The 12,222-nt window shown below is 42.4% G+C and overlaps 1 protein-coding gene across 4 annotated transcripts in view; it reads left to right on the forward strand.

The window, feature by feature from the left end:
- Positions 1-11,900, forward strand: part of LOC113154130 (collagen alpha-1(XIV) chain-like) — a 123,578-nt gene extending 111,678 nt beyond the window's left edge. For 2 of the 4 annotated variants that reach the window (XM_026348140.1, XM_026348143.1), the window contains 11 exons: positions 607-702; positions 786-839; positions 1,177-1,230; positions 1,482-1,535; positions 1,669-1,740; positions 3,238-3,273; positions 4,432-4,498; positions 4,694-4,882; positions 4,982-5,059; positions 5,139-5,294; positions 9,158-11,900. In XM_026348140.1, coding sequence (XP_026203925.1) covers positions 607-702; positions 786-839; positions 1,177-1,230; positions 1,482-1,535; positions 1,669-1,740; positions 3,238-3,273; positions 4,432-4,498; positions 4,694-4,882; positions 4,982-5,059; positions 5,139-5,294; positions 9,158-9,408 — 1,107 coding nt within the window. In that variant the 3' untranslated portion in view covers positions 9,409-11,900. Of the gene's footprint in view, positions 1-606; positions 703-785; positions 840-1,176; positions 1,231-1,481; positions 1,536-1,668; positions 1,741-3,237; positions 3,274-4,431; positions 4,499-4,693; positions 4,883-4,981; positions 5,060-5,138; positions 5,295-7,462 lie in introns of all 4 variants that reach the window. The other 2 variants (XM_026348141.1, XM_026348142.1) reach the window with 2 other exon arrangements.
- The last annotated feature ends 322 nt before the right edge of the window (positions 11,901-12,222 follow it).

Consider the following 12,222-nt stretch of genomic DNA (forward strand, 5'->3'; position numbering starts at 1 on the left):
TCTGAGTCGTATTGCTGCGAGTCTGTGGAAGCCAACGACCCCTGGAATATCCCACAGCTGGCGACCAGTCACAGACTGACACGGCTACTGAACACACACACACACACTGAAGAATCCCCCTCTGCCAAATCTGTTCTTCTCTTCTCACAACAGGACACTGCAGCTTCTTCTAACACCAAATGTTATGGGACCATATTGAAGGAAGGGACCAGTGGATTTCCACAGCTGCAGCGATATTTAAAGCTAAAAGTTAAAGCAGTGCAAACGTGTACAGATGCATGTTATATAGAAATGATCCAGATAAACTATAATGTCTGTAATGTCCTGTTCTACATTTTATCCTCTACACTTCGAACATTTCTCTGCTTCACGGACTTGAATAAAAACCTTTTCCCTGATATTTTACTCATTTCATGTCGACAGTTTGTGGAATATAAGGTGTTGTAGTGATTGATGTGGGCAGTGATCCGGCTCCGTCTGAGTCGTAACACATCTGCTGCTTATTAGTCACATGGAGCAGGTGAATCGAGTGCTGGGTCTGTTCATTTAGTTCTTCCAGTCGGAGCAGTGTCCTCAAAGGTACCACATATGTGTGTTTCTCTTCAGGGTCCGAGCGGTCCAGTAGGTGAAACAGGTGTACCGGGACCACAGGGACCCCCAGGACCACAAGGACCCAGTGGACGCTCTATAATAGGACCACCAGTACGATGCACACACATGTTATATGATGTTATATGGTTATTGGGCAGTTATTGACGTGTGCATGTTCTGCTCTTTATCTGCAGGGGGCTCCAGGAGAGCGAGGACAGAAAGGTGACGCTGGACAACAGGGACAACAGGTAAACACTGGATTTACAGTGATGTTTCTGTGTGTTACTGTTAATGTGGTGTTAAATCACTGCTCTGCTGTAAATCACTGGGACTGAAACCACCTCACTTCATGAATAATGGTGTCATTTGCAAAAGTTTGATTTCTATTAACTGCAGCAGGAAAACGAAGTGTGACGTCAGGTTCACACAGAGAAACTTTATTTCTGTTTCTACTGTTCGTCGTAGTAGAAATAAGTAGAAATAAGTAGAAATCTGTAAACGTCACTTCTCCAACATGTAAATGTGTAAATTTGGACTCGGCTTCAATGAGACCTGCAGCGACTCAGTCTGGTCTCTGGGTTTCAGGGAGTTCCTGGTAGAGCTGGAGTTCAAGGCAGAGAGGGACCTCCAGGACCCCGGGTGAGTCACAACATACTGTTTGTACTAATACTACAACTACTTTACATGCTGCTAAGATTAATACTACAGTACTACTACAGTAAAACTATAGTTAGTTCTAGTGCTAATACCCATACTTCTACTACTGCAGCCTGTGTTAATACTCCTATTGTTAATACTAGTACTACTATGCTAAAACATCTTGCTGGATCTTAAAAAGAAAAAAATACAATAACTTAATTCACACACACTTATCTTCTGTTCCTCCACAGGGACAGCCAGGAAAGGACGGGCCCCCAGGCAGACAGGGTCCACCAGGAACCATCGTAAGTGGCTGTTTGAATCTGGACTCATGAGGAACTGATGCACAAAAACTCCTCCAACACCTCAACCAGTCAGCTGTTAAACACCATGATTTGAAGGCACTTTTCTTTATTGTGTTTGTATGAATCTCTTCAGGGGACACCAGGAGCGCCGGGGGCCTTAGGAAGTACAGGTCCTCCAGGAAAACAAGGGGAGCTGGGACCACCGGTGAGTCTGTCAGTCAGTGAATCAGACCCAGGAGGTGATGCAGCCTCTGCTAATGAGCGTTTCTCCTGTCCAGTCTGGGTTTGCACCTGACACCGAGTTCTGTGTTTCCTTTCACATCTCTGACAAAAGCTGCTGCACGAACACCCAGGAGGAGGCAGGAAGTCATGTCAGCCAGGCTTAACGGAGTCTGTCAGGCAAACACAGAGGAATTGAGAGTGTCTGTTTGCAGGATTAACAGCTTCTTGTCCAGTATGAATGTTGATGGGCTTGTATGACTCACACACACAGTGTCTCCTCTGGACTCCAACCTTTCTTCCTTCCCCCTGTTCTCCTCTTGTCCTCTGGTTGGACAGATGTTGTTTTATTTCTTATTCAAAGTGAGTACTAATTACAATTCTGTAGCTTCTCTTATCTCTCCCATGAAAAGGGGCCTGTGATCTTTAACATTTGTGGAAAACAGAAAATAATGAAATGACCCAGAGCCACAAAAAAAAAAACACCTCAAGCTCTGTACTATAGTTAGAACTGGTTTTAATTGAAAAATGTCATTTTCAATGCAGTTGCACCATCTTGAAATTAGATTCACAGGTTTTAAAGCAGGTCTCCCCCAAAAAACAACGAGTCTCTTCTTCTCCTCTGACCACAAAACAAAAAAGCTCCCAGTGAAACATCCAGTGTGGGAGGACAGGTGTTAAACATAGTGTGGTGATCGTGATCCGAGCCTCGATCAAGATGCTGAACATTAAAGTTCACTTGATGAACAGGTCGGTGTGTGTGTGTGTGTGTGTGTGTGTGTGTGTGTGTGTGTGTGTGTGTGTGTGTGTGTGTGTGTGTGTGTGTGTGTGTGTGTGTGTGTGTGTGTGTGTGTGTGTGTGTGTGTGTGTGCAGGGCTCTGTCTGGGTCTCAGGTGAAGATATATGCCTGCACTCAGTTTACCGTGTTGTTTCTGCTTCACTTTCTGCCCGTACGCTGTGTGGACATGAGAGTAAATCAGCTTCACAGCGACAGGAGAAATGCGTCTGTGGGAGGTGAAACAAACTGCTGACATGTTACTTTGCATCGCTGTGACAAAAAGTTGTCAAGTGTGTAATTACACAAGCGTGGGCGAACTACAAAAAGCCTTCGTTAACTAATTACCACACTGCTGTCAATCAGGTCACAATGTAAACTGGAGGAGTTTTGTAACGGCACAGTTTGAACGAAGAGTAAAATGAAAACTGAAATTGTTCCGACTGTGGCCGTCGTCTGTTGTATTTTATTATTTATATAAAATTCACCAGTGAAAAAGAAAACCAGTAAGAAAATAAAGAGAAGTCAGTCAGGATTTGAAACTGTGGAGTCGGAGGTGAGGACAGTTGTCAGTAGATTCACTCACGTCACTGTTTTGTCTTTTTAACATGAGGAATGTGCTGTAAACCACGACGTCTGAACAGGTTGTGTCTGCAGAGTTAAATCCTTGTTTGTTCCTCTTTTCACTGATTCCTCTCTGCCCTGCAGGGGCCTGCTGGAAGCAAGGGGGAGAAAGGTGAACGGGTAAGTGACACGGAAACGTTAAGACATGCAAACAAAAACAAACCAAATGATGCTGTTAATTCATAAAGCAAATCAACAAAACATAATAAAAACACACAACATTTGTTCTGAGAATATGAAAAAAGCAAAAAAGCTTAAGTTGCGACAAACTATAAATGCTATAATAAAATCTGTAGTTTAAAGCAGAAATGTCTTTAAATGCAGCGAACGTGTAAATAAGTCGCACGTTCTCCCTCAGTTTGTTTTATGCTGGATGAAACACCCTCGAGTCCAGGGACAAAAAATGATCAGAATCAAAGATCTTCTCCTCTACAGATGTTCATCCACACTCCCACAAACTTCACCTGACTTAAATCTTAATTGTTCAAAACAGAGCTTGTGATGATAACAGCGCTGTGTTGTGTTCAGGTGTCTTATAAAACCCACAGTAATCACTGTAATGACAGCTTCTACTCAACTCTTCCTGTCGAAAATGAGAGACGCAGAGATAACTGTATTTAGCTAATTCACGGGTGGCATTCGAACATCTCAAGAGGAACTGAACTCACTTCTAACCTAAGACTCTGCTGTTGAGAGTTGAGATGTCAGACGGGATTCAACTCCACCGGCAGCAATCAAAGTGATTATTTTCAGGAACGATCCTGAAAAACTTAACTTGCACCCTGAAGTTCACCGGAGATTTTCAGTTATCTGAGCTTAGTTATGTCAACCACAGCAGAGAGCGGAGAAAGAAATGAAATGAGTGCGATTAAGTGTGATTAAGCTCTGACATGAAAACCTAAAGGAACTCCCAGCGTGGTCAGATTTAAATTACTTGAGTCAGTAAATCCTCGATTGACGGACACAACTGCATGGAAATGGTTGGTTTCAGTGTGGTATTCTTTTATATGAGGTAGGTTTTGCGTACATGTGCATTATTTGTAATGAAAATCTGCAGACGTAAAGCTGCAGATCAGGGGCGGTGGTGATAACTGAGACTGAGGTCACATCAGCAGCATCAGGAACCAAAGACAGTGCAGAAATATCACAATTTAAGGAACCCACACCCAGGTTTATCTCAAACACAGCTCCAGTCATTACATGGACATGGGATAGGTCAGTGCACAAATCAGTGAGAGTGTTAATAACATATAAAGTGTTCTGGTTGTGTGTCTACAGGGTGACCTCCAGTCAACTGCATCCGTTCAGGCCATCGCCAGGCAGGTCTGTGAGCAGCTGATCCAGAGTAAGTGCAAATACATTTACAGGTGAAATTAAAACGTTTAATCTTTATCTTTAACACAGAACAGAGCAGCTTGATCCGCTGCAGGACGGTCCGACAAACAAACTGAACCAAACGTGTCTGAGTTTATTGAAGACTGGTCTCTCACCGCTCTGAAGCCAACGGTGCAGAACTCAATTCATTTTCTTCTGTTTTCAGGCCACATGGCGCGCTACAACTCCATCCTGAACCATGTACCCAGTCCACCTGTTTCCATCCGGACTGTGCCCGGACCCCCAGGAGAGCCTGGACGGCAGGGACCTGCAGGACCACAGGGAGAGCAGGGACCACCAGGAAGACCTGGTTTCCCAGGACAGAATGGACAGAATGGGCAACCAGGAGAAAGAGGTACAGTTTAGAATCATGACCAGGCGACGTGTCGTATACAGTCAGTGTCCAGAAATGTTTTCTAAAATAATGTGTGTGTGTGTGTGTGTGTGTAACCAGGTCAACCGGGAGAGAAGGGTGAGAAGGGAGCTCAAGGTGTTGGAGTCCAAGGCCCCAGAGGACCTTCAGGACCACCTGGTAAGTGAAGCCAAGTCTTACCAGTCAACAGAAGTTATAATAATGATGGTTATAATGATGGTAAAAATCTTCTTCCCAGGCGCACAAGGACAAGGCAGACCAGGCAGCCAGGGTCCAACAGGGCGACCTGGAAATCCTGGAGCTCCTGGTCGGCCTGGGGTCCCTGGACCTGTTGGTTCTGCTGGGCCACCAGGGTACTGTGACCAGAACTCCTGTGTGGGCTACAACGTTGGAGGTAAGAAGGGTTCAGTTAATTCACTGCTGGGCTGTAATGAAATGAATCTAGAAAGTTTGAGACATATAATGTTTATAGTTGAATTATAAATAAAATTAAAAACAATTAAAAGAAAATTATTATTATTATTATTATTATTATTATCATTATTATTATTATTATTATTATTATTATTATTATTATTATTATTATTATTATTATTATTATTATTATTATATATGAATAGGTTTTTTTATGTTTTCTTGTTATTCGTGTGCTGATGGGAACTCAGATGTTAATAATGTTGCACCTTCCTCAGTGTAGTGACAGAGACAACATGAATACATTTAGTCTCCACTTGCTGTGATTTAAACCGTGTAAACAGTGGAGACATTTTTCTATTTGCTCTTTTAAATACTTATAGACGTAGTGTTACTCTATTGACCTTATCCAGCTCGCTCTTTGTTCATTTGTCTTTTAACCTCCACTCAGTTGATAAACTCCAGTTGTGAACACACGTCCACGTTTAACTGGACTCTTTTTAATAACTAAGCAGCTTTGAGCAGCAGACGACTTCTGTTATATCGACACGGTTAACAAACGCACACAGGCAGCAGCCTGCAGAAATTAGATGCTGGAAGTTTGTCGGAGTTTTGTAGAAGAAGGTCTTTAACAAACTGATCAAATTAAGATCAAGGCCGACGTGAAGGTAAAAGACAAACTAACGGAGTCGTAGCACCTCCTTGTTCCTGCTGCACGCTTCAGTGCTGAGTGTGAGTTTTGGATTGAAGATCATCGAGTGAGACGTTTAATTCATTTGGTTCCTTTTCGTGTTGCAAAGCTGCCGCCGAATTAAACTGAAAGCTGCATGTCATTGAAGTCCTCCCCCTCACACTCGGTGTATTTGAAGGTGAAACATGAAACACCTTGAAATACAGTCACAGTTAAGATACAGAAACTGTGTGTGTTCAGGCTGCGTCCGTGAAACACACGACAAACTCACTGCGATGTGCTGCACCAGGTGTGGTTTGTCTGGAACATGAATGATAAATAAAACAGTCGCCAGCCTAAAGGGTCATTTCACCCAAATCATCAAACAGACAACAGCTGACATTTTCTGTTAGAAACACTAAATCATCACTGTTCTGAACATTTGAAACTCCAAACTCCAAACTGAAAAATACAAATCATAACAATATGTTACAAAATCCATTTTTATTGATTGTGCCGCACGATAAATGTTATCATTTTGGAGGGCGGGTAGTGGGGGGTGCAGCCGCCTCAGGATCCACAGACAGGAACAGTTCAGTGTGTAACAGTGAAATGATGCCGTGTTGTTTTTATGCTTCTATTAGTGTAAATGAAACCAACCAGATTCAGTGTTTGTAGTAAGAAGGAGAAGCTGTAGAGGACTGACGGCCTCCACCCACAGTCATTTGTGGTCAGATCACCTAAAATCACTACTGACTGAATAAAATACACATTTTTTTTTTATTCAGTAATTCAGAAAATAAAATGTGTGAAATGACTCTTTAAGCGTTGTCTTGAGTTTCATGTTCTGCAGCAAACAGTAACCACACCACAGACTGAATTCTGCATTTTAACGTTTCCACTATGATCAGGATTCTGAGTGTGGGTTCGTTCTGTCAGTGGAAAGATGCAGCATGAAGGGTTTTCTTACACATACATCACTAATGATATAAACCAACATGTTGCCAGAATTCACATAAAAGCTTCCGACGATGAGTCAGGGCTGCTGGCTGCTTTTGTGTCTGCCATGTGTTAATTTCCTCTCCAGAGTCCAACAGACTCGAACCGTGTTTTCTCGGCTTGTCACATGTGAAGACACACGAGAAATTACAGCTTCACAGTTGGCACCGCAGGAGTCGTCACATTCATCCAGGAGAGGCTGAAATAACCCCAATGATGAATGTGCGATCTCTAAAGAAAACCCTCCATGAGTTATCTTTTATCGTTCCATGCATGACTGCGTTAATCTCTGATGTATGTTGAGGTTAAAGGTCACACAGCAGCCTAAACGGCGCTGTAGAGCTCGCAGCCCGCAGAGTCGTCATGTGAGTAACATCTGCATGTTGTAATTGTTCCTCTGTGTCTGTGTTTGTGTCTCTCCACCTCTGTCTGTCTGCCATTAACCTCGTTTCATAACCTTTCCTCCTCGTAACTCTCAGCACAGTATATCAGTGACTACTGAGCGTCTGTCGACTCTGACAGTGAACGCAGCACGGATCAGCACCTGCTGCAAAATACTGTAGGTGATGGAAATAATGTCACTCGATCCACGTTAATATAATGTAATATCCACAGAGCTGCAGTGGTTAGTAAGTTAGCTACTTGATTAGCCGATCGACTAAAATTCTTTGGTTTTAGTTGTTTTGTGTATGTTTTTTTTTAAAGGCCAAACATTTACATCTCCAGTGTTTGCACTGTTCCTTTACAGGATTTTTCACATACATCTAAAAAAAAAGACGTTCAGAGAATATTAATTATCAGGGTCATGACAATAATTAGCGAACAGACTGACAGGGATCTGACGACGTCACACTGACAAATTAAACATTGAGAGAGGGCAGAATGAACTTCACACAGGGTAAAATAATAATAATGAGAAATAAAAAGCTAAGATAAGTCAGATTTATGCCATAAATAAACATCATAAACACGTTATTCTTTTTATTCTGTTCTTACTGTAGTTTTTATCCAAGCTCATAAACATGTTTTTTTTTATTTTCTATTAACATACTGAGGACGCTGTGTGTTGTTAATTAATACATAAAGTACAAGTTGCTGATGTTTTGATACTGAACATATCAATAAAATGTTAAGATGCCAGATAACAGGTTCTTTTTGCCATTTCAACCTTAAAGACCTCAACCCCTGATATCCAGGTCTGCACATTGTGCCCCCCACCCTCCCCAACCCCCTCCTTGCAGCTTTCTGTTAAAGACATTTAACATAAATCCTGTACGTATCCCTGGCTCATAAAACACCCACTGATTACGTCTCCTACAACCTGATTTTCTGTTGCAGGATTATTATGAAAGACGAACAACAATTCAAAGTTGAATTTGTTCCTATTCCTACTGTGGCATCAAACTGATGTTGATGTGATGAAACACTTTGGATCATTGACATGTTTTAAATGAACTGGACGTGTACTTAGTTCTACGCTCACTCTGTACTCATACGATCGTCCTCTCCTGACCTTTTCTTCTAGATTACGACCACCCCGTCCCTCTTTTTATAGACCACAGCCTTTACTGACATAATGTAAACACCCCATAAAAACTCTTTGAGGCCCTAAAAGCTTCTTTTTATGATTTGATAGACGTTTTGCACGTTGTTTATGTAGATATCTTTGGTTTGAAAGATGCCACTTGAAGAGACTGGATTACTTTATTGTGAAGTGAGTTTGAATGCGAGTTAATAGATAACCAACCTAATAAATGCCTGGAACCGTTTTTGCACCATTAAACCAAACTATTTATCATATAAAGGTTTAACTTGCAGCTGTTTTTATTCTAAACTCACACTTCCCTCTAACTCAGCTTTCAGTGTTGTCAGTCCGTAACCTTGGTAACCCTGACTCAGTAACCCCTGGTAACCCGTAGTAACCTTTGGTAACCCTTAGTAACCCTTGTCCTCTGTGTTTCTTGCTCCTTCCTTCTTATCCCGCTCCCTCCTCTTTTCCTGCTAACCCAATCAAAACCCAACAAACCAATCCAACACGTTGCTTCCTGTGGTGGCGGGTCGGCCATCTTTCTTTTTGGGCTCTCCCTGACTGTCTGCCTGGCGTACTGGCTGGTTTACTGCCTGGTTGGTGGGAAACACAGAGGATGTCACTGACGGAGGCGCTGTCCCCCCAGTCCAACTGCCGCCCAACGTCTTCCAGAACTATGGAGAGGTTGAGGAGGATGACCCCTACCGCTACTACCAGCCCAACTACCCGGCCCCACAGCCGGTGTCGCCCGACGATCCAGCACTCGCCCTGGACGACTTCGAGCTGAGGTCCCCCGGCGTCCACCGTAGCACCAGGAGCCTGGAGGAGGCGCAGGAGAGAGTTGGGTCGAAGAGGAGACTAAAGAGAAGTGAGACACCGCCTGGACTAAATAAGTGAGAGGAGATGATTGGAGGATGGAGGGCTGCTCGCTGTTTCTGATTGGACGCTTTGGAGCCTATACGGACTAATCAACAAGTGCCTGATGTAGAGGATTTCTCATGGACATTGTCGAGGGGACAGGGTGGGGGGTATCAGGTTGGGACTATTTTAACTCATCTATGCTTTTGAATTAACATCAAGAAAATCATTTTGAGATGTTTTGTTATTTTTGTTTCAGTAGAGACGATTTCATCGTTATGTTTCTAAAAGTAACTTGTTCCACTTTTACTGTTTGTTGTTTACCTGGTTGGTTAAGTGCCTCCTAATTGTCCTGCTAGAATATTCTGGATGAAACTTCAAAATGCAGTAGGCTCCTTTATTTCAGTGTATCCACAGACACACCTGCAGGCTGCAGCAAATCCACAAGTTCCTGTGTATTTATGACTGTGTGAGGTTTTATTCCACCCTTCAGTTTTATGACTGCAGATGTCTCCGCTGACGTCAGGACACGTAAATACATTTTAAACTGTTTCGATTTTATACACAAACAATAAAAAATGAGGATTTGATTGTTATGTATGTAATTTGCCAGCATGGTGTTCCTGCTTTGCTCTGCCTCGAGGTGTGTTTCTACTGCAGCGTTACAGATGGACACAACCTTCCTGTGCAGTCACCGGCGCTTTGAGTCATTCCTGCAGGTGATGAACAGAGTTTACTGTGCATCCACAAATAAATTGACACCGCTGGGGCTTCATCTGCCCATTTCCTGTTGCACCTGCTGTCTGTGGTATAACTTCAGTTTTTTTAAAATTATATTTTGTCAGAGACAATAAAGGAATCATAGTTACTTCACACATTTTTACCTGCTTCAGCTTCATATCTATACTCCTTGAACAGGTAAAAATACTCCTACTTAAAAACCTTTTCAGATAGTTTTCAGGCTCCAAACTCTACAAACTTATGGTTTCCAGCTTCAGCACTAAACAAAAAACAGTTGCTTCTCTAAAGTTTTGCATGTTTCTGTTTTCCATTTACCCAGTGATCTTTCATTTTAACCTCATAGAACTGCAGACACACGTTACTGTTGCATTTAAAGATTATTTTTGGTTTGGCTTCACAGCTTGAGGAACTGGAGACAGTTATTGTTAGAGTATTAAGCTACTGATACGCTGCTCTGTATTCGAGAAGACTAGCAGCTTCGTAAGAGATACATGACATGTTTCTTTGTGCGTTTTACTTCTCAGTGTTTGGATCTAGTTGTAACTTGCAAAACCTGTAGGACCTGGGGTTGAGTTGTGCACAGAGGAGCAAAAGGAAATTTGAACATTAGAATGAGAGACGGAATTTATTTCCCACCATTTTTATTCTGATTTAGTTTTTGTTCTATCTGTGGATCGATCGGCCTCCATGTGTATTTATCACTGAGCTAATTGAAGCTGGATCTGTTCCAGGACACGACTCTGGGTCTCAGTGAGTGTTTTATTATTAGTATTATTATTATTTTTATGCAGCAGCTAGAGGCTGCCTGATACCAGAAACAGTTCATTCTGGAGTTGAAATGTGTTTTTATTGCATGTATGCTTTTGTATTGCTGCTGGAGATCCGTAATATAAAAGGAAGTCTAGTTATTTGGAAGAAGGGGCGCCTCTTTTATTCACCTCTTGACATTATGATTTCATTTTGCCCAAACTTAAGGGATACTGTCAACTTCTCCAAGACCAGCATCCTCCATAATGTTCTGGACAAAGACCCATTCTCTATCCCTCTGCCTCTGCACGCCACAGACATCACTAGTTGTTGGGTGTCTTCTCTGTGATGCAGCCTTGTTTAGCTCATGCTTGTTTCAGGGTTCCCCCCTTAAATAAACCATTTGAATACTGTTACCACAATATTGGGATCATTGACTTGTTGAAGAATGAGGTGAGTGATGTTTGAGATATTTATTGAGATTTCAGCCGTTATAGCATCAGACAGGATAAACTATCCTGTAGCATCCACACATGTCGAAGGCAGAGCAGCGTTTTACAGATGAGGTAAGATGCTTTCCTTCTCTCCTCCATACTTTCCTCCTGGCATCACTCTGAGTGAGGAGTCGTCTTTCATCAGCCCTGGAGTCCTTTAGTTATTAATAAGCTGACCAGTGCTATCACTATGTCAACCTGGCAGAGCTGCACCAGAGAATATACCCAGCCACTAGTAATATCTATGAACTAAGAAGTGATTGCATACAAAGTGTGTTCAACAAAATACTAAACTCGACCACTTCTGTTTACATGATGGGACTGTGTGTACTGCAGTTTTTTCTATATGGTGACACCAAAATGTGCAGAGGATTAAAAAACCTGAGAGTGTGCACCATTTCTCTCAGAGGTTAATGAATATCCTGTCTGACGGGTGTTTGAAACATTGTGCAGGACGCTCTATCATGAAACCCCTTCAGTTCAGTTCCTGAGGCCTTCAGGTCTGTGAGCAGAACCAAACAACATCAGGCCGCAGTGTTCTAGTCTACACCTCTGACCAGGATGTTAAAAGAAATCAAAGTAATTTATTTTTTACTTGGTATTGACTTTCTCAAAACAATAAAACTCAAGTACAACTGGTGCTGTTGTCTGTGTGTGTTTGGTAAATGTAAGGCTGACCCTCAGCAGGCGACGTGACTCAACTGTGAGGTTGAATTAAAACGAAGTGGAGCAGGATCCTGAAGCTGCACATGCAGGAAGCCGGTGGTGAGGAAATGAAGTCTCGTACTGGTCTTTTAAAGCACTTTGTCACTACTGAGGTCATTAAGGATGAAGGTTCTTCAGGACAGAAACAATAATGGACTCTGAAACA

This window comes from Anabas testudineus, chromosome 11 (assembly GCF_900324465.2).
Source record: "Anabas testudineus chromosome 11, fAnaTes1.2, whole genome shotgun sequence".
Taxonomy (NCBI): Eukaryota; Metazoa; Chordata; class Actinopteri; order Anabantiformes; family Anabantidae; genus Anabas; species Anabas testudineus.